The 23,354-nt window shown below is 41.3% G+C and overlaps 1 protein-coding gene across 1 annotated transcript in view; it reads left to right on the forward strand.

The window, feature by feature from the left end:
• Positions 1 to 800: 800 nt before the first annotated feature.
• kif19 (kinesin family member 19) overlaps positions 801 to 23,354 on the forward strand; it is a gene marked incomplete at its 3' end in the record, with an annotated part of 41,979 nt that continues 19,425 nt past the window's right edge. The window contains exons 1-2 of the mRNA XM_079577476.1: positions 801 to 1,140; positions 4,255 to 4,335. Coding sequence (XP_079433602.1) covers positions 1,102 to 1,140; positions 4,255 to 4,335 — 120 coding nt within the window. The 5' untranslated portion in view covers positions 801 to 1,101. The remainder of the gene's footprint in view (positions 1,141 to 4,254; positions 4,336 to 23,354) is intronic.

A 23,354-nucleotide genomic window follows, 5' to 3' on the forward strand; every position in this document is an offset into this window, starting at 1 on the left:
AAAATGTGATACAAAATTGACCCGAAAATTACAAAAAAATGACAAAAAAATGAAAAAATAAATAAATAATTAAAAAGACAAAAAATTGACAAAAAAAATTTACCAAAAAAATTACCAAAAAAAAAGGACAAATAGTTACAAAAATGAGTTGAATACCCAACAAAAAAAAGATTGAAATTTTTTTTGATGACGTGAGGAAAAAGATCTCTCGGTTCAGGCGGGTGTTAAGAGGTTAAACACTAAATCAAACATAGCTACTTCTCTAAGGCTGCAACACCAGCAGGTGGCAGTAAAAATCTACCATTTACATCAATGCTGAATCCTGTCAAACACACGTCAAAAGATCATCATTTACACATAAGTACATTCATTTAATCATTACATTGGGACTATATTCATCCAAAAAATAAAGTATTTATATTATTTTGTCGTTACATTACCAAAGAAAGAACTACAAGAGTGATCCGCACAGAACGTACCGGCGCAACATGGCCGCCGCAGCTCACCTGCGTGGGTTTCTAGTGGGTTACCATGGCAACAACAGTACTTTGTGCGGAGTTCTATCGTAGTGCTACGGGTTGAAGTTACAGTTGGCCGCGCGTGCCCGTCTCCAGGGACAACGCGCTCAACGTCTCTTCGCTCCGGAGACAGACAGCGGCCACACGGCTCCGCTCTGGCCGAGAGAGAGGCGCCTCAGCCCGGCTACATCTGCTCCACTCTGCCGCCGGAGGAGACGGAGGACCCGGAGGACCCGGAGGACATGAGCCCGGTTACTCCGTCCGCTTTTTTCTTCCTCAAAACGGATGAATCATCTTTCAATCGCGTTTATTATTCGACAAACGACAGAATGTGAATTTTGTTGGAGGATTTTTAATTAAAAGCGGGTTTTTTTCCCACCTGAGTGACGGTCACCTGTAGCCGCTTTGCTAACGGCGGCGCGCGCGGCGGTTAATGAATGTGAATCATATTTTTTTGGAATAAACAGGTGTTTTTTTGTGGAAAGTTGGGGCAGGGGCCGAGAGGAGAGGATGTCCCTGCGCCTCGTCTGCGGCTGACTTTATTTTTTCATTTTTTCTTATTTATTTGGACCAAAAGTTGACCATGAAAGACACGGGGGAGTCCAAGGACCAACAGTTAACGGTGAGTTTCTGCAACGACATGAGCTAAATATTTACACGATTTTAAATTGAACAGCATTAGATCACACTCAAACTCAATGTCACTATCTGTTGAGCTTTTCGAAATGACCAAATTAGTGACATTATATGGACAGTCAATAATGTCACGTCACAGAACGTCCCTTTAAGTATAGTTTCATGTTAGAAAATGCTCATTAAACCTTTACCAGCTGCTTGTGTTATTGATGAAATAGACCTACAGTTATAGATTAGGACATGTATTTATATAGTGAACTGTATTATGGTTATAAAAGCAAAACACAAATAACAAATTAACATAATGCTCATAATCAGTTGCACTTTGACCTCTTGACCCCCATTATAAACTGAGCTCATTTTCCTCCAGTTTGACTTTACTTAAATAGAAAATCTTCTTGGAAAAAGTGTTGAAGCGGTGACAAAAAGGTGATAAAAAGGACAAAAAAGTGACAAAATGTGGGGGAAAAATTTGACAAAAATGTGATGAAAAAAATGACAAAATGTGAAAAAAATGACATAAAATGTTATGAAAAAGTGACAAGAATGTGAAAAAAAATTGACAAAAATGTGATTAAAAAATTGACAAAAATGTGATGAAAAATGACATAAAATGTGATGAAAAAGTGACAAAAAAGTGACAAAATGTGATGAAAAAATGACAAAAAGTGACAAAAATGTGATAAAAAATTGACAAAAATGTGATGAAAAAGTGACAAAAATGTGATGAAAAAATGACAAAAAAGTGACAAAAAAGTGGCAAAATGTGAAAAAAAATCGACAAAAATGTGATGAAAAAATGACAAAAAATTGACAAAAATGTGATAAAAAAAAATGACAAAATGTGACAAAAATGACATAAAATGTTATGAAAAATTGACAAAAATGTGGAAAAAAAAATTGACAAAAATCTGATGAAAAACTGACAAAAAGTGACAAAAATGTGATGAAAAAGTGACAAAAATGTGATCAAAAATGACAAAAAAGTGACAAAAAATTGACCTAAAATGTGATGAAAAAATGACAAAAATGTGAAAAAAAAATTGACAAAAATGTAGGTATGGGTCAGTACTTAGGTATGGGTCAGTACTTAGGGATCGGTCAGTACTTGGGTATCAGTCAGTACTTAAGTATCGTCAGTACTTAGGTATCTGTCAGTACTTAGGTATGGGTCAGTACTTTGCAGCATCGTGGAAACAAACAGCAGGTAGTGACCATTACAGTCGCTCTGCAAACAATACAATCTATTCACACTCAGCTCAGCAAGAGGTCAGTACTACAGTACATCTACTGCAGTACATCTACTACAGTACATCTACTACAGTACATCTACTACAGTACATCTACTGCAGTACATCTACTACAGTACATCTACTACAGTACATCTACTACAGTACATCTACTACAGTACATCTACTACAGTACATCTACTACAGCACATCTATTACTGTAGTAGATGTACAGTAGTAGATGTACAGTAGTAGATGTACTGTAGTAGATGTACTGTAGTACCGGTACGCCCGAGCCTCACGCCGTGTGTTCTGCAGGTTCCTCCGGCTGTTTCCATGTGGTCAGCTGTGTCCAGGTCAGCTCTGAATTATTCAAGTGGTCTTTGGAGCTCGACCGTCTCTGCTGAGTCTGAGAGAAACGTTCACACACGATTATCCCCACGGTTCACGGTTCACGGCGCTGTTTGTGTTTCAGTCACACCAGAATCCTCTCATGAACTCACCCACCTCAGTCAGTCGTTCACCTCACAGGACTGAACAGAAGCTCATCTTTCTAAACTCTGACTGTATTTGCACAGCAGGACAAACACACCTTTTCTCTCTCCTCCCAAAGTGTTTTCCACATGAGCCTAACCTTTGACCCCACACATCACCATATGTGTGTCATCCATGTTTATTGTAACTTCCTGAAGATCCTGATGTTTGACCTGCTGAAATATGCATTATTGAAGTGTATATGAGATGTTCTTCCCTGAGCTTAGACGAGTTGATGTGTACCCGTCTGTCTTTGTGCAGAGCGTGGCACCTTCACCCCTGTGTGGAGCCATAGGAATATACTGGGAGACACACGTATAAAGCACAAGTACCGAAAGTATGATACTTTATCGATGCCTTGGTATCGGAACACAAACATCTCTAAAAGAGGCCGGGTCTCTGACAGAGGCCGGGTCTCCGACAGAGGCCGGGTCTCCGACAGGGGCCGGGTTTGCGGCTGGCGGAGGCAAATTAAAGCCGGTCTCTGAAACAGGCCGGGGCTTTTATTAGAAACTATAGCAGTAGAAATATTCCCCATGTTAGGAATTTGTCTCATACTGGTGTAAATGAAAACTCACGTGCAGGAAGTAACAAACGGGAACCCGGGCCGAGGGCGACGCTGCGGAGGAGCTGATCCCAGCGTAACTTTGACACAGATTTAGCCACTTTTCAAACCTCCTGTGACCATATTTGGAAACAGGGCAAATGTTGTGTGACCCTCCAGGGTTTTAATAAAGTCTCCATCGCGTCTTCAAAGCACGTCCAGCTGCTCCGTGTGCAGGTCAGTCCCACGCCTCAAAATAACTCCTCCCATCAGCGCGAGCGTCTCGTCTTCTCTCGGGTCAGTCTCATGATCGATCACAAACTCAAACGCTCCGTCTAAACTCGCCTTTTACACAAGAGAACAACAAATAATCCGGTCCGGTAAAAACGAAACAGAAACCTGCAGTGACACTGATGTCAAAGCTCCGCTAACAGCAACGAAACACTTCCTGTTGTCCCGACAAAATAAAAGGCGTCAATGTTCCAGCCACTGGGAGAGGGTTTGAAATGTTCATTAATAAATTAACCTAATATTTTAGGTGCAAATGGACACAAATCTCGTTTTTCTTCGTTTTCCTGGTCGTCCGTTTTGCTCAAATAGAAATAAAGGCCTGTCTCTAATTGTGGCCTGGTTCCAATAAAGGCCTGGTCCGAGATGCCCTTGAGTAAATAAAGGCCCCGGCCTATATTAGAGCATTTACGGTAAGTCTGTATTTCCTTCATTTCCATGGTTTTCCTGTTTTCTTGTTTGAACACTCTTTCCCAGTGTTGAGTGAATGATCTGCTGTGTTCAGGTGGCCCTGAGGATCCGCCCGCTCAGCGACGCAGAGATGGAGGAGTCTGCGGCGGTGGTGGCTCACAGGGTGGACCAGCAGGTCAGAGGTCACACACTGTAATCTGAATCGTCCCGCGGGTCTGACGCTGCTTTGGGTGGATTTTATGGGCAGAACTTGAAAAGATCTTGGATGTTGGTCCCACCTCCTCTTCGTGGCTCTGTCTGTGGGTCGTTTATGGTCCAGTGTGTCTGTGAAGAGGGTTCTACTGTTAAAGATCAGATCACCGTCACACCGAGTGATGAGAGACAAAGCTCTGATTCACCTTTCACACCTCCGCCTCCCAAAACCCTTGCAGTAGATTTACATTTAGGCGTTTTATGTCAATACTTTTGCCACTCAAATGTAAATAACGGACAGAGCCAGGTTTAAATGTGTGGTTTTATTTTGTCACATGTTACTTTTTGAAAAAACAAGTTATTCGGGAAGAAATGCGGCCATGTTGGATGTTGGAGCTACTTCCTGGATAAATCTCCGGCTCAAAGCAACAAAACATCGTAAAGAGAGAGTTTGGGCTGTTTTGTACCCGGACAGAGTTAAAACTAAGATGTAACGTGTTGTGTTTTGAGAGTAAATCCTCCGCTGACAGAAAAGACAAAGGGACAGAGGGATATTGTTCATCCAGTTACACAACGGAGATCAGTTGTTTCCCTCAGACTTGGCTGTAAATACTGTTTAAGTGGCGCTAGCCCACAGTTAGCCTGTTAGCTTCTTCTTCGTGATTCCATTAGTGTGTATTGGTGACTCAGGTTCGGTGGCAGGAAAGTTGCAATTATGGTTTTCTGACACCAGGGGGACGACAGGAAGGATTTATTAAGGGAAACACATTATGCAGTTCTGCTTTAAGGAGAAAACTGGTATCAAATCTCCACATTGAGCTTTAGAATCATCGTTTTCACCTGTAATGAACAGAATATCAGTAATTATTAGTGTGGGGATTGTGACTTTTGATTAAATTGTTATGTTTATTCAGTCCTTGTCTTGTTCGCTGAGTAATGGAGGTTGTTTTGGAGATGACACATGTCCTCATTCAGGAGTGGTGCTGCTCTCCTGAGGGATGTATTAGAGCTTCCTGTGATGGTGGAAATTGCAGTGAGGATCATTTGGAGCTCCTCTAAAGCGCTGCTTCCTTCAGCCTAATGGCCTGAGCTGAGGCTGAGGCAGAGCCGCGCGCCTCTTAGCAACAGCTCCTCTGAGGCGGCGCTTCCCCACGGCCCTGATTAGCACGCCGCGCTAACGCAGGCTGGAAAACACACGCAAACACCCCCCCCCCCCAGCCCCGCCCCGCCCGCTCTGCCGCGCCGTAATCCCGCCGCCTCCTGCCTCTTGTTTGTCTGTCGCTCTAATTGAATTACGTGGCGTTTAGCATCAGCACTTCGCCGCTATGGCCTCGTTTAGGGAGCGGCGAGGCGGCGAGGGATCAGAGCGGCTCAGCAACAACAACAACAGGTGAAGCTCAGGATTATGGAAATATGAAGAAACATGCGGTCGCAACAAGAGGGATTACAGCGCTCAGTCATAATGACATTTTATACTACACAACGTTGTACTCCTACAACGCCACCGCCCATCCCGTCGCCTCCGCTCTGCCGACTTAAACCTCCTCAAACCCATCACCAAATCAAAGCACCGAACCCTGGGGGACCGAGCCTTCGCCATCGCCGCCCCCGCCCTCTGGAACTCACTCCCCATCCACATCAGAAACTCAGACTCACTGGCCACCTACAAAAAACTGCTCAAAACACACCTGTTTCAGCTCACTTACAACCAACAACAGCTCTGTCATTTTTGTTTGTCTGTCTCACTTGTAAAGCGTCTTTGTGTTTCCTGAAAAGCGCTATATAAGACCTTTGTATTATTATTATTATTATTATTATTATTACTAAAGCAGGGGAGGCAACGTCAGGCCTGTGGGCCAAATCCGGCCCTCCAACACAGAACTTCTGGCCCTCAAGATTATTTTGAGAAACAATATTATGCAAATAAGAGATACAATTCCTTTTACAGGACTCTAAAAACTTCTCAACTGGTGGGTCGGGACCCAAAAGTGGGTCGTGGAGCCTTTAACAGTGGGTCGCGAGTCTATAGGAAACTTTTTTTCAATATTTTCCCTCTGAAACTGCATGGAATTTCAGATTTAAAGGCATATCTACTGCTCGTTCAATACAAACTTGTGTGGGAAAACACAATGTTTTGTACGATATATGACAAATAAAGGTTTTATTTGGGTTATTTGGGCCGGTCATCCGAGGGCAACGTTGGGTCAACTTGGGAACCACTGATGTAAAACATTTGCAGAAAAAGAGTTCTGTCCTTGGGCTACAATGTTGGTGTTTTGGTGATGATGAAAATCGGCCCACCTCAACCTACAACGCAAACTTTCCTAACCCTGTTCTAAAGCATCACAGAAATGAACTCCTGTAGAAACATCAGAGTGAAGCTTCGGCTGCAGAGGCGGAGTCTGAGGAGAAAAAGGGTTTTTGTAGAGAAATAAGTCATTTTAAGAATACAAACAGTCACTAATGCCTATAGTTTCTGCGCTGGAATCTAAATAATGGGCAGATCCAGGTGCTTTTGTTTTGCTCTGAGGGATTTGGGATTAGAGCTGCAGCAGCGCGATGTTAGGGGAGATTCTGGGAGCTCCTCAGACTCCACTTTCTCACCTGTGTTCTGGACAGGTGACGTGGAAGCCTCTGAGTGTTCCACACTGCAAAAAGTCAATATCAAGCATTGGCTTAAATGACTTGAATTGAGGAAATGTTTCTTGTTTTGAGCGGTTTTCACTCATTTAGACACTTTTCCTGATCGGACCGAGTTTGCTTTGCTTGTTTGAGGACATTTCAGACCAGTTCTAGGGTAAATCTTGCTTGAAATAAGAAAGTAAAATTGCCAATGAGATAAGACCAATTTTCTTTCCCCATTGGCAAAGAAAATGACCTGAAATAAGGACGAAATGTATCGAAACGAGTCAGAAACATCTCAGAACAAGTGAAATAATCCAGGACAAATGCCCAACAACTTCTTAACTAGTCAAAACAACTAAAATTTGGATTATTGTGCTCAAATTGAGATGTTTATACTGATCTAGTTAAACACTTTTTGCAGTGTGGCTAATGATGCTCATCCTCTTCATTGTGAATTCTGTTACTTGCCTTCTGGTTCGAGGCTCAGGGCTCCATTGGTGGGAAAAGCAGATACAAATATTCCGTCATACCTGTCGCCATCTCCACTCTAAACGCTGAGTATAAAGGAGTTTCAGGCACCGAATTCAGTGTGAGGGAAAACAGTTGTTGTATTCTCTTGTTCTGTTGTTGCCAAGGACTCTGTTTTTGTAAGGCTTTGCACTTCGGCATCTTGTTGAACTGGTGAATGAATGCATTTTTATTTTTCTTGTCTGTTTTTATGTATCTTGTGCTGCAAAACTAATTGACATGAAATAAAGTGAAGTGAAGTGAAGGTGATGTCATCCGTCTCACAAAGGAGCCACAGTTTATCACAACGTCACTAAAGTCTTCACAAGGTACTTCAATATTCAGCCCTGATGTGGATCTTGTTTAGTGTTTGAATAAACTGGTTACGGGACAGTCATGTGACCTTGGTGGATCTGAGCTGAGAGAGGAGCTGAGGAGAGGAGGACACTGTCGGTCAGGAGATTACTGAGCCCGTGTGCTTTTAAATAGAAGCAGAGAAAAGTGTCGGTCACTGGGATAAACCTGGACCCGGCACATCGAGCCGTCCAGAAATAAACCCTGAGGAACATGGATGGAGGAGGCCTGGACATGAGCAGAGACACTGTGGAGAATGAGGATGAAGCCATATTTTGTAAACCATCAGAAATATGTCAAAATGTCCTGAGAAACATTATTATTTTTCCCAGTTTTCCTTCCCATCTTTGGCTATTCCCCCCTCCTATTTGTCCCTTCTTTCTCCACTATTTTCCCCCTTACTTTGTATTTCTTCCCACATTATTATTCTACATTACAGCCATTTCGATCTGATCTTGCTGACGATACATCACCAGCTCTGTCCAACACTGGGACCGACTCCCTAAAGGTGTAAAGTGACCCGGCCGCTTGTCGTCTGTCCGTGGCTGTACGTTCCCCCATATTCTGTGTGATGCATTATTGAGGGCGTGGACCCCGGTGCTGCACATATGGCTCAGTGCAGACGGATTATGAAGAGGCAGAGAGCAGGGGCTCACGGTAAACCTCACCTAAGACCTGCTGCCATCTGTTTACACACAGGCTCAGAGCGTCCGGCCCAGGAGTATCCGCCTCATTCAGAGAGACGACAACAGACTCAGAACCATTAGAGACTTCCCCCACTCTGAAGATACTCTGCCTCTAATGGAGCGCCCTCTGCTGTCACAGTTCAACATGGACACCTTTTACAGTTTAGAACAGGGGTAGGGCCGACTTTCTTCATTCTAAAAAGACCAAGGGCCGGACCTGCCAATTTTAGCCCAAAGTAAAACACCACTTTCTACAAATGCCAGCGTTGTCTGTACATGAGTAAAGCGAGGTGCCGTTAAACAACACCAGTCTGGCATCGGGAAAAGAGTTTAGGTTCTACTGGTGTCTAAAGCTGGTACGAAACCCCCCCCCAGAAAAATCAGCTTTGATGCTGTTGGTCCAAGAAAACTCTGATGGCAGCCATTTTAGATCTCATACGCTGATACGATTGGCTGTGGCCTCGTGCAGACGCATGATAGACATTCGTAGCGCCCAATAAACGGCTCTGGACGATCGTAAACCACACCTCTCCTACGAGAAAATGAATTGGTGTCACCAGACTAAATATCACTTGTGATTTTAGTCTGGCATTAGCCAGTCTATATCTCACTACAATGATGACAAACCTTCTGTTGGTCTGTAAATGCAGTAAATTAGAATAACTGCCTTGTATAAAGTTGCTCTCTCAAAATGGCTGTAGTGAATGTCTTGAAATAGACCTCTGACCCTTTCAGACACGCCCCCCTCCACACGCTGTTAATTTCGTCAACTAAAATATTTAGTCTTAATTTTAGTCAAAGTGATATTTTTGTGACTAAAATTGGACTAAAACTAAATTAAAAGTTTCTCATGAGACTAAAACTGTGACTAAAATGTCCAGATATTTTAGTCGACTAAAATAAGACTAAATAAAAATGAAAAGGAGAGACTAAAATCATCCAAACTTCTATTGAGAGTCTGAAAGAGCCTCAGATCATGTAAATCCTCTGCCAAATGAACAGGTTTGTGCTTTATTCATGTGGAAGCAGCTCCATGAAGTCGAGGACCTGATTAAATATGATTAGAATGAATATTATAAATATAAGTCGACTAAGTTAGTCTTAAATTCAGTCGACTAAAACTAGACTAAAATTAAATTACATTTTAGTCAAAAGACTAAAACTAAAATAAAAGATGTTATCAAAATTAACACGCCCCCTCCACACGCTGTCTGTGGCATCAGTGGGGAGGGGGTTCTGCTGAGGAGCAGTGGTTGGTTTCTCGGCTGGTGACGAAAGCTCGGAGGCGTCTCCAGGAGGTGGGGGCGTTCCTAGGAGGACTCAGGCAAACCTATCCCTAAAATGGCCGCCATCAGAGTTTTTACAGATTACTCAGAAATACGTGAATGTGCCAAGGCAACACTTCAGCCATGTTTTTAATGTGGGAGTGACAGAATAACGATGGAAAGCTTGAAAAAGTCCATTTGGCATAATACCCCCCCTTTAAAATGACTGTGTGTGAGCGCTGAGTGAAAGTGCACGTTCAGAAGGATCGACCGCGTGGCACTGACCTTGTTGTCGCTGCGCTGTGGCGACTGTAGCCGTGCCGCCGGCGCTCGTGTCCTCCCTGTTGCCACGGCGACGCGGGGCGGTTTGTTTGGTTCACACAGAGCTGATGTTTTTATGAGACTGACATGATAGATGTGTCTCTGAGGTGTTTACGCCGGGTTTTACTGCTCCTCAAACATAACTTCATATTCAGGCTCTACTGCTGGTCAAATGTTACTCCAGGAAAAGTAGAAGCTGCTCTGAGTACTGTGGAAAGTACAAATCTGTTAGTAAAATAACTTTGCAGCTTCACAAACATGAAAATTGACAGTTGAAGCATTTTCGCCTTGTTTTGGATTGCTATCCTACAACACCAACCCAAAAACACCAACACAGTACAGTCAACTTGTATCTTCACCAAGTCCTTTCCTAAAACAAGTACCCTGGGTCTTGTCATGTTATGTTACAGCAGCTAATGCTAATGTCTCAGAGCAGCATGAACATGACTGGAGGCTTTAAAGGGGGGGTGTTATGCAAAATAGACTTTTTCAAGCTCTCCATGGTATTCTGTCACTCCCTCATTAAAAACATGGCTGAAGTGTTGCCTTGGCACATTCACGTATTTCTGAGTAATCTGTAAAAACTCTGATGGCGGCCATTTTAGGGATAGGTTTGCCTGAGTCCTCCTAGGAACGCCCCCACCTCCTGGAGACGCCTCCGAGCTTTGGTCACCAGCCGAGTAACCAACCACTGCTCCTCAGCAGAACCCCCTCCCCACTGATGCCACAGACAGCGTGTGGAGGGGGCGTGTCTAAAGGCTCAGAGGTTCGTGACCCCTTAACTCCCGCCTGAACCGAAAGGATCTTTTTCCTCACGTCAACAGATTTTATTATTTTTTCATCATTTTTTTGTTGGATTTTCAACTCATTTTTGTAACTTTTTGTCATTTTTTTGTAATTTTTTGTCACATTTTAGTAATTTTTTCTTCATGTTTTTTTTTTTTTTTTTTTCAATTTTTTGTCATTTAAAAAAAAAAAAAAATACATTTTTTGTAATTTTTTTCGTAATTTTTTGTCAATTTTTTTTGTCATTTATCAATTTTTTTAAATCAATTTTTTGTAATTTTTTGTCAATTTTTTATCAAATTTTTGTCATATTTTTGTCATATTTTTGTAATTTTTTTGTCACATTTTGTCACATTTCCATCATTGTTTTCGTCTCAGTTTTGTCGCTATTTTCACAGCTTTTTTCCCAGAAGCTTTTGGATTGAGGTAAAGCCAAACTGGAGAAAATGTGCTCGGTTCAGGCGGGAGGTCAGAGGTTCTTAAAGAGACAGAGGCCTATTTCAAGACATTCACTACAGCCATTTTGAGAGAGCAATTTTATACAAGGCAGTTATTCTAATTTCCTGCATTTACAGACCAACAGAAGGTTTGTCATCATTGTAGTGTGATATAGACTGGTGCTATGGGACGGAAAAAAGCATGATACCCCTTCTTTAAAGAGTCTAATGAAGTGAATGAAGCTTGTTGCTCCATCGCTCGTATCTGCGAGGGGAAGGCCTCAGTTTTTGTGTCTTGAATTCTCTGACAAGTCGTAGCTTTGTGTAGCTCGCTAACCGTCCTGAGCCTCACGCTAACAACAACACAGGGAAGAGAGAACAATGTCAGATCTCACATAAGTCTCTTCTTCTCTGTCTTTTCCTCCTGTGGCACCAGCGGTTCAGGAGACGGTGAGAAACAGATGCTTTGATCATCATGTTCCTGCCAAACAGATTATTCCCATTATCTGTCCCTCTTATAATAAAGGCAGAGTCAGATGAACTTACAGGAGCGTTTTACTGCAGCAGTTACTTAGCAACAATACCTGATCCTGTCTTTCCTTATGAAGAGAGACCCACAGCTTTAGGTGGATTTCGATCAGTTAAAAGAATGAAATAGCTTTAAATGAATTTGCCCTGTGATTATATCGTTTCCTATCGGGATATTTATTGTTTTGGCCATATGGCTCTGCCCTAACAAGTGCCTATTCATAACAGCAGGGGTGAAAAGCCACATCGTTAGAGAGGTGTAAAAAACCATTACACAGCAAAGACCAAGGCCGGATTTAAGCAGGGGCTCACAAGGGCTAAGCCCAGGGGCCCCGCAGGCTGAAGGGCCCCTGGGCATGAGGAGGAAAGTGTGTGCTCAGTGCGGGCGGTCAAATTAGTCCCCTCTCTCTTTGCAGACTCCCTCACAGTAAGGCTTTATCAGATGACTTTTTACCTGAGTCTAAACCAGGACTAAACCAGGACTGAGCTAAGACTAAACCAGGACTAAACCAAGACTAATCTGGGTCTGAACCAGGACTAAGCAAGGTCTGAGCCATTTTCATTTTGAGTCTGGGAAAATAATATATGCCTATTAGTCAGTTAAAATGCACCATTAAAATAAAATAAAAACCCTCTGTGGGAGGACCCTCAGACCCCCCTTTTGAATGTGTCCCCCCACCAGTCTGACAGTAGCAAAGGCTCTTCCGCAAGAGAGCTCAAATTGGGGTCATTATGTTAAATTACACCATGGTCTGGGTGATACTGGATTCTGATTGGCTGGTGCATTATTTTGGTGTAACCGCACACGTAGTCCGGTAGTTAAATCACTGGGATATCACTCCGCTGTGGCATCGCCATAGCAACGCCTGACACAGCTGAATCAGATAAAGGCGTAATTAGTGACTGACAGGAACGTATGAGATGGATTTAGTGTTTGCTAAATGTTTGTAGAGGAGAGTGAGCAGCTAGGTTAGCTACTGTTAATAACATATGAGCTTTACATTTCTATTGGAAACGGTTAAGGCTATTCATCATTTTCAGACGTACATAAAATGATCCTGCATTGAAGCATATTTGTCTGGATTAGTAAAGTCAAACATAAAAGTTTCAGTTGGGGGGGCCCAGGTGTGAGCGACTCCACCGCAGCTGTTTCCATAAACAGGTGAGCTGGTTGAGCTAGCTAGCTTTAGCTTCAGGTTAAACCTTGTAAAAGGTAAATAACTCCTGCCCACGAGTGGCGCATATCGGTGTTTACTTCCAGGGAAAAGTGTTTCCGGGTTAGTCCTGTTGTGTTGTGATTCTGTGCTGATGTTGTGTCGTTGAGCCTGACTGAGATCCTCGTAATAGCTGCGGAGAATGACTCGCTCTGAGACCAGCCTTCAGTGACCGGCTAATAACCCACACAAAATAGTCCCGTAGTCTGGCAGATTTAGTGACTTTAGTCAATGAAAAACACATTTATTATAAATGTTAGGTTTGTGGGACCCTGGTATAAGCGGATTAAACAACGAGGAGCCGCGTTAGACGTTATAATGCAGGAGGAACAACACTGTGTCGGCCGTTAGAACCGGCTAATGCGGCTCCGAGATGTTTAATCCTTACATGTCTTTGTTTTTTTTTTCACAATTCTTTTTAAATTAGTACTATTTTGAAGAAGTTACTTCTGCAGTTCAAACATACATAACAGATAAAACATACATACAGTATAAGTACAGAGGTTGATAAGGCGCTATATAAATAAATACTGATTGATTTGATTGATTGATTGATTGATTGATTGATCGATTGATTGAGTATATGGGGGACCCTAAAAACACTTTAGCCCAGGGGCCCATTTTTCTTAAATCCGGCCCTGGCTGAGACGCCACATCTTTACGATTTCTCTTGATCCTCCACTCATACGACTCACCCCCCAGGCCTAAACCTGCTCTTCCACATGTCCTTCTGTATCTCCTGAGTAGAGCCTGAACAGAGACTTGGATTGAGCTCCTGCGTTTCTATCGCGTCTCTGTTTGAGTGAGATTTATCCGACGACAGCGCGTTCCCGGCGCTCAGAGCAAAGGCTTTGTCCTTTGGCCGCGGCGTTGGCAGAGGCGGAGGTTCACGGCGACAGGATCAGCTTCCATCACAAACACTGGCTCCTCTTGTCCTCAGGTGAGACCGGGCGGGGCTCAGAGCAGGTGAGGACGCTGGAGTCCAGTTTCTCCGGCTGTCAGGGAGCGAGAGAGAGACCTGGGACTGGAACACTTTAGAAAGATCTGTACTTCTTACTTTTAACCCCTTAACTCCCACCCGAACCGAGCACATTTTCTCCAGTTTGGCTTTACCCCAGTCCAAAAGCTTCTGGAAAAAAGCTGTGAAAATAGCAACAAAACTGAGACGAAAACAATGATGGAAATGTGACAAAGAAGTGAGAAAACATTGACAAAAAAGTGACGAAAAATTGATGAAAAAGTGGCAAAAATGTCACAAGAAATTGACGAAAAATGACAAAAACGTGACATAAAAATGACAAAAAATTGATCAAAATTGACGAAAAAATGACAAAAATGTGACAAAAATATGGCAAAATATTACAAAAACAAAAATGTTATAAAAATGTGACAAAAAAATTACGAAAAATTGACAAAAAAAATGACAAAAATGTGACCAAAAAATGACAAAAATTTGATAAAAATTTACGAAAAAATGACAAAAATGTGACAAAATATTACAAATAAAAATACAAAAATGTTGTAAAAGTTTGACAAAAAAAATTACAAAAAATTGACTAAAGACAAAAAAATAGGACAAAAATGTGATTAAAAAAATGACAAAAAATGACGATAAATTTATGAAAAAGTGGCAAAAATGTCACAAGAAATTGACCAAAAATTTACGAAAAATTGACACCAAAAAACACAAATGTGACAAAAATGTGACGAAAAAAATGACAAAAAATTGATAAAAATTTATGAAAAAATGACAAAAATGTTCCAAAATGTTACAAAAAAAAATACAAAAATGTGATAAAAATTTGACAAAAAAATTACAAAAAATTGACTAAAAGAGACAAAAAAAGGACAAAAATGTGATTAAAAAAATGACAAAAAATGCCGAAAAATTTATGAAAAAGTGGCAAAAATGTCACAAGAAATTGACAAAAAATTTACGAAAAATTGACCAAAAAAAATGACCCAAAAAAAAAGACAAATGTGACAAAAATGTGACCAAAAAATGACCAAAAATTGATAAAAATGACAAAAAAAATATGAAAATGTATGAAAAAATGACAAAAATGTTACAAAATGTTACAAAAAATTACACAAAAATTTGACAAAAAATGACAAAAATGTGATAAAAAAATTACACAAAAGGATGAAAATTTGATGAAAAAGTGACAAAAATGTCACAAGAAATTGACAAAAAATGTACGAAAAATTGACAAAAAACTTACAAAAAAAATGACAAATTTGATAAAAAAAATGACCACAAAGTTACAAAAATGAGTTGACTACCCAACAAAAATCTGACGATGTGAGTAAAAAGATCCTCTCGGCTCAGGCGGGAGTTAAGAGGTTAACCCACTACATCAGACAAAGGGCCGTTTTCTCCACATGAGGAGCTCTCGAACCAGCAGCTTCATAACAAACCCTGTGAATATTCCCAATGTCAGCGTGACCTTTCCCTTCAGACGAACCCATTCCTCAAAGTTCAGCTGCGTGATTCACCGCGGCCTCTGTTTGGGAAAGACCAGCTCAAACAGGCGCCTTTATTCCCTCTGCCAGATTTACATCCACAGATCCAGCCACAGACCCGGTCCTGAGGCGGGTGAGGAGGTTACTGCAGGTCGCTCTGGGGTCATAGGTCACACTCAGGTCGTAAATAGCCCGTCTGCGTTCGCGGCTAATCTCTCTCTCTGCTGCTGTTTCTGTGTCCGCAGATAAACACACGTCAGGGCTTTTTTTTAGTAAAGAGACGAGCGGTCAGTGTGTTTATGGTATGTCCAGAACTGTGGGTTAAATGACTTACGAGGCCGTCCAAGAGCTGGAGAAGAACAAATAAATCACACAGCTCATTACACTGATATGTTTAAAGCGTTTTACTTTTACATCCTTTGCCATAAATATGTTTCAATCACAGTTACAAACCTTTTTCCTTTTCTGCTTTTTCCTATAACATCGCTGTCTTAACCCCTTAACTCCCGCCTGAACCGAGCACATTTTCTCCAGTTTGGTTTTACCCCAGTCCAAAAGCTTCTGGAAAAAAGCTGTGAAAATAGCAACAAAACTGAGACGAAAACAATGATGGAAATGTGACAAAAAAGTGACGAAAAATTGATGAAAAAGTGGCAAAAAATGTCACAAAAATGTCACAAGAAATTGACAAAAAAATTACCAAAAATGACAAAAATGTGAGAAAAAAGTGACAAAAAATGGACGAAAAAATGACGAAAAAAATGATGAAAAAAATGACAAAAATGTGACAAAAAAATGATGAAAATTGGATAAAAAAATGACGAAAAAATGACAAAAATGTGACAAAAATTGGATAAAAAAATGACGAAAAAATGACAAAAAATGACCAAAAAATGACAAAAATGTGACAAAAATTGACGAAAAAATGATGAAAAAAATGACAAAAATGTGACAAAAAAATGACGAAAAATGGACGAAAAAATGACAAAAATCTGACAAAATGTGACAAAAAAGACAAAAAATGGATAAAAAATGATGAAAAAAATGACAAAAATGTGACGAAAAAATGACAAAAAATGGATAAAAAAATGACGAAAAAATGACAAAAATGTGACAAAAAATGACCAAAAAATGACAAAAATGTGACAAAAATTGACGAAAAAATGATGAAAAAAACGAAAAAAATGTGACAAAAAAATGATGAAAAATGGACGAAAAAATGACAAAAATCTGACAAAATGTGACAAAAAAAAGACAAAAATTGGATAAAAAATGATGAAAAAAATGACCAAAAAAAAAGACAAAAATGTGACAAAAATTGACAAAAAAATTATGATAAAAATGACAAAAATGTGACAAAAAAATGACGAAAAAAAAGACAAAAATTTACGCATTTAAAAAAAAAAATGTGACAAAAAATGACAAAAAAGTTGAATACCCAACAAAAAAATGATGGAAAAAAAATCTGATGACGTGAGGAAAAAGATCCTCTCAGTTCAGGCGGGAGTTAAGAGGTTAAAGCAGAACTCAGTAACTTGTTTACCTTAATAAATCCTTCCTGTAGTCCCTGTGGGGGTAATACAAGTGTCAATGGGATGACTGGGGGGGGTGGGTCTTTCATCTCCCCCTGGTGTCTTTGGCCAGGAAACCACAATTGCAACTTTCCTACCACTGGGTCGGAGTCACCAATACACATTAATGGAATCACGAAGAAGGAGCTAACAGGCTAACGGGCAAAGCTAGCTGTGGGCTAGCGCCACTTAAACAGTATTTACAGCCAAGTGTGAGTGAAACAAATGATCTCCATTGTGTAACTGGATGAACAATATCCCTCTGTCCCTTTGTCTTTTCTGTCAGTGTAGGATTTACTCTCACGGACAATTCATGAGTAAAAAACACAACATGTACGACACCTGCAGTGGCGCTTATGGCCTCTAGGGGCACGAGTTACTTAGTACTGCTTTAACTTTGCATCTTTCTGTCACCAGGAAGTTCAAAATAAAAGCATCTTGTACTGCAGTTAGTATAATATAACCTTTACATAGTTCTTTGGCCAAACAGACTGTTCTGATCTGGTTATGGACTGACTTCAACTATTACCAAAATATCATTATTTCAGGGAGAAACTTTTGGAAAATGTTGCACATGTTGATTTTGTAGGTTAACAAAGTGGCTAATGCTGTTCACCTCATTCAGGAAGTGACAGTGGGCGGTGCCATCTTGTGTTCCTGAGTCTGATGCAGAGGCAAAGGCTGGACCTGATTTAAATCTGAAAAAAAAAGACAAAAATGTGACAAAATGTTACAAAAAAAGATACAAAAATGTGATAAAAATTTGGAAAAAAAATGACACAAATTTGACAAAAAAAAGACAAAAAAAAGGCAAAAATGTGACAAAAATGTGATTCAAAAAATGAAGAAAAATTGATGAAAAAGTGGCAAAAATGTTACAAAAAATGTACGAAAAATTGACAAAAAAACGTCAAAAAAAATGACAAATGTGACAAAAATGTGACACAAAAAATGACAAAAAATTGATAATAAGTAACGAAAAAATGTGATAAAAATTGACGAAAGAATGACAAAAATGTAGCAAAAAATACAAAAATGTGATAAAAATTTGACAAAAAAATTACACAAATTTGACAAAAAAAGACAAAAAAAATGACAAAAATGTGATTAAAAAAATGACGAAAAATTGATGAAAAAGTGGCAAAAATGTCACAAGAAATTGACAAAAAATATGACAAAAAAATGACAAATGTGACAAAAATGTGACACAAAAAATGACAAAAATTTGATATTAAATTGACAAAAATGTGACAAAAAAATGACAAAAATTTGATATTAAATTGACAAAAATGTGACAAAAATGTGACAAAAATGTGATAAAAATTGACGAAAAATGACAAAAATGTGACAAAAAATGACAAAAAAGTTGACCAAACAGGCTTAAATCTGTGTTTCCTCCTTGAACCTCTGGGATGTGGCGATCCCGGCTGCAGCAGAGATGGAGGCTGAGCGGGCGCGGCTGAGCGGGCGTGGCGCGCTCGTTAGTATTCAGACATTAAGGGCTCTCGTGTGCACAGAGCCAGATTAAGGAGCAGACTGTAGTGTTTCCTCTTCAGTAAACAAGCTCTTCTGCACCAGGCGAGAGGCCCCGAAGAGCCCAAGATACAGATAATCCAAACTACTGTTCACAAGGAATGAAAACATGTGGGTCAAATTAAGAAAAAATATGAGGAAAATTTGGGAAAAGTAAAAGAGGGGACATTTTTTGATTTTTTGTGTGTGGAAAAAATAGAGCCCCGTTTTGTAATAAATAAAAAAAGTGAAGGTGCCGCGCCCCTGAGCTTTACGTCAGCTCCTTTGTGGAGTAACAGAATAACAGCGTGTTCTTCCTCCGAGCGCGACCTAATACTCCTGTAATACTGTTACACAAGCAGGAAGTTCAGCCGGGGTCAGGGGTCAGACCGGGGAGTGTTTCGTTTGACTCAAGAGATATTTTTGTAGATATTTTTTGACACAGGGCCTCATTTCCTCGTTATCCAGAGTGTAGTTGATTTCTGGAGATATATATATAATTCATGGTGGTGCTAGGCTAGTGCTAGGCTAGTGCATGTCTATGGTAACTAGTAGCCTGCATTAAAAACCTCCAAACGTTGCCACATCTGATTTGTAGAAAGCTCCTTTGTGAATTCCACTTGTAGTAATGTAAACACAACGACTGTAGATCCGGTAACCGAGCAGATCACTCCGCCGCCGTTCTATTTCAAACATTATTCAGTCGACACAGACATTTCTATGGGTCGTCTGGTGTTATGAGTGATTTGCCTCAGGTGCACTGTGCTTGTTTTTAATGCAGGCTACGAGTTACCATAGACATGCACTAGCCTAGCACTAGCCTAGCACCGCTAAACTCTTCAAATATAAGGACTCCTCTGTCTGTCAGCCCTGCTCTCTCTGCCGGAGTCACCTGACAAAGACCCCGGCTCCTGTTTCAGCCCTGACTCCTCGCTCTTACATAAGGCGTCTGGAGCTTCTCACAGCAAAGCTCAGAGGACACTACAGGCTCGTTAAACCGTACCCGTCGCTATGGGCGGGCCATAGGGGGCCGTGCCCGTCCCCCAAGATGCTTGTGCCCCCCCAGACACAGATGTGGTGTCGTCTACGTGATACGCAGGTATATCACTCGTTTGCGCAGTGTCACTTTTGCGCTTTCTGCCCGATTAGAGACCGGCCCAAACTCCACAACAAGTAACTATTTCCTCCCCTGACACCGAGGGAGGGGACCGGGGGCATTTCACCCCTCTCTCTCTTTCTCTGTCTCTACAGGCACGGTTCCCTCTAAGCTGCGCTCACTCCCGTGTTGTCTGGGCACAAAATCAAATATAGCTGATGTGATAGAGGCGTGTTAACGATCATCCTCCGCTCTGAGAGTCCACGATGTCGGGCTCCTTATGCTCATTTCCCCGTCCCGGCTCGTGAGAGGCTTTTGGCAAAGGCAAGTGACAGGTGCTCGTGTGTGTTTTACTACAAAGCGCTGAAGTCGAAAAGAGCCCGCGTTCCAAGTGTGTGTTTTACACTCAGACACTGGAGCTTTAGTGAAGGCTGAGAGAGACTGAAGAGTGGACGCGGCCACAGCACTGACCGAGCCATGTTCATGGTCCAAAACGGTGGCGCGAGTGTGGGGGGAGTGTGGGGGGAGTGTTGGGGGGGCGTTTGGGGGTGCAGCCGCTCGTTCTACAGCCTCAGAGCCCGCTCGTTTTCCACACTCAGAAACGTGTTTTCGTTGTATCAGCGCAGTATCTGCACAGACGCAAGGCCCAGCTCATTCAGCTGCTTTTGAAAAGGACCTCACTCATAAATTCAAGTCTGAGTAGAAGGATGTGTTGATGAGGAGGTTCAGCTCGGAGAAACGCCACCTGCAACTGTACTGACGTTTCCGCCACGAGGACTCATGTTGCAGCTGTAGTTGGTCTGGTCATATTTGCTGTTGATTATGTTTAATGTAATGATCAGTGTGCGCCAGGGCTACGTGAACACCATATGAAAAATATGTATTTAATAGTAAATGTGCCCCCCGTGGATTTCATATGCCCCCTTAAAGGGGGGGGGGGTATTATGCAAAATGGACTTAGTTATTCTGTCACTCCCTCATTAAAAACATGGCTGAAGTGTTGCCTTGGCACATTCACGTATTTTTGAGTAATCTGTAAAAACTCTGATGGCGGCCATTTTAGGGATAGGTTTGCCTGAGTCCTCCTAGGAACGCCCCCACCTCCTGGAGACGCCTCCGAACTTTCGTCACCAGCCGAGTAACCAACCACTGCTCCTCAGCAGAACCCCCTCCCCACTGATGCCACAGACAGCGTGTGGAGGGGGCGTGTCTGAAAGGCTCAGAGGTTCTTAAAGAGACAGAGGCCTATTTCAAGACATTCACTACAGCCATTTTGAGAGAGACATTTTATACAAGGCAGTTATTCTAATTTACTGCATTTACAGACCAACAGAAGGTTTGTCATCATTGTAGTGTGATATAGACTGGTGCTGTGTGACTGAAAAAAGCAGAACACCCCCTCTTTAAGACTGACGTCTGGCGACGGGACTGCATACTAGTATGGTATCGAAAAGTATCATTTAGGTATCATTTGTTAAAAAGGGTTATTATGCAATTTCAACTTTTTAGAACGCTTTACCATGTTACCATGCTGCTCACTCCTCACCCTGTCTCCCTCACTCCTCCCCCTGTCTCCCTGACTCCTCCCCCTGACTCCTGCTGCCTGTGGCGAGCCGTTGGCACAGGCCCCTGTCTCCCTGACTCCTCGCCCTGTCTCCCTGACTCCTCGCCCTGTCTCCCTGACTCCTCCCCCTGACTCCTGCTGCCTGTGGCGAGCCCTTGGCACCGGCCCCTGGCACCGAGCGCTCTCCGTGTAAATAATGGATGTGAGGCAGGAAAGAGGAGAGAGTCAGACTGAAGTGATCCATCCACTCCATGTCACGTCAGGCCAAAAGTTCCGCTTGTAAAGCCTGAAGGCGCTGCTACAGTGAGGATTAGAGTTTTACCTCAGGAAGCCACATCTGTGACCTTTAGCTCGTGGCGTGGTGTGTTTTGTGTGTTTTGTGTGTCCGGCAGCTCCTTCATGAGTCATATAAACTCTTATTACTCTGTGTCCTCAGCATCAGACGCCCGTCAAGCTTCTGCTGAGACTGACATGGATATGAGGGGGAAATGTATTGCAAGTTTTCTGTAAGACGTTTTATGAATGAAATCTAAATAATGGGCAGAGCCAGGTTTAAATGTATGGGTTTATTTTGTGACATATTAGTTCCAACTATTTTGGATCTTGTTTAGTTTTTGGACAAACTATAGCTAAAATTCTCTAAAATCCTGATTTATCCTTGCTTTTTTGGGTTCAAAGCTCGTTAAATCAGGCCGTAATTAGATATTTAACCTCTTAACTCCCGCCTGAACCGAGAGGATCTCTTTCCTCACGTCATCAGATTTTTTTTCTATCATTTTTTTGATGGGTATTCAACTCATTTTTGTCACATTTTTGTCATTTTTTTTGTCAATTTTTTATCACATTTTTGTCACATTTTTTTTTTCATTTTTTGTAATTTTTTTTGTCAATTTCTTATCAAATTTTTGTCACATTTTTGTCATTTTTTTTGTCATTTTTATGTCATTTTTTCGTCCATTTTTGTCAATTTTTTATCAAATTTTTGTCACATTTTTGGTAATTTTTTTGTCATTTTTTGTCAAATTTTTATCAAATTTTTGTCACATTTTTTGTCACATTTTTGTCATTTTTTCATCAAATTTTTGTCTTTTTTTTTACATTCTGGTAATTTTTTGTCACATTTTTGTAACTTTTTTGTCAAATTTATATCAAATTTTTGTCATTTTTTGTCAATGTTTTCTCACTTTTTTGTCACATTTTCATCATTGTTTTCATCTCAGTTTTGTTGCTATTTTCACAGCTTTTTTCCAGAAGCTTTTGGACTGGGTTAAAGCCAAACTGGATAAAATGTGCTCGGTTCAGGTGGGAGTTAAGGGGTTAAGAAGAGTGTGGAGTCTGAAGTTGTGGAGTCTTACGGAGCGACTACAGGTCAGATGTTGTTAAAGTTTAGTCTCTTTGTCTGCACATGCACCTGGTTATGTTCCTCCCGTCTTTAGCCGCCGCTGTCTCCCACACAGGAAATGCCCATATTTGGATTACAGCGTCATCTCAGTCACAGCCTTTCCTGCTACACGTGGATACCAAACGTGTCAGTATTTGTGAATGAATGAGCGCGGGAAAGACATGAGAGTTTGGGCTGATTTTTAAAGGTCCTAAATCATGCAAAATCGACTTTTTGGAGCTTTTAGCCATGTTGTTATGCTATTTCCTTATTAAAAACACCCCCAGAGTGGTTTGTGGCTTCATTCACGCAGCTCTCAGTAATCCTCCTGAATCCTGCTCTCTGAGCAGCTGCTCCTCCCTCTCCTCGTGAACGACTGAGTGTTCAGTTGTGTCGTAACAACGGAACGGAAGTGCTCGACGTCTGTAATGTAATGTCTTAATTCTATGCTTACGGCCTGATTTTAATTTGTAAAACAGCGTTTTCATTATTTCTGTCATAAGAGAGAAACAAAGAGTAAAAAATGAAAAAAATAAAAAATAAAAAAATAAAAAAGGATGTGTCCGAGGTGCTTCCAAGTCAGCTGTGGCCAAAACAAACACATCGCGTCTGAACAGATCAGTCATGTTTGCGCTGCAGCTGTGAAGATGGAGCTCGTTACCTATTCTGGACACAGCTGTTATTTATTCTTA

Source organism: Gobius niger, assembly GCF_951799975.1.
Source record: "Gobius niger genome assembly, chromosome: 19".
Classification (NCBI taxonomy): Eukaryota; Metazoa; Chordata; class Actinopteri; order Gobiiformes; family Gobiidae; genus Gobius; species Gobius niger.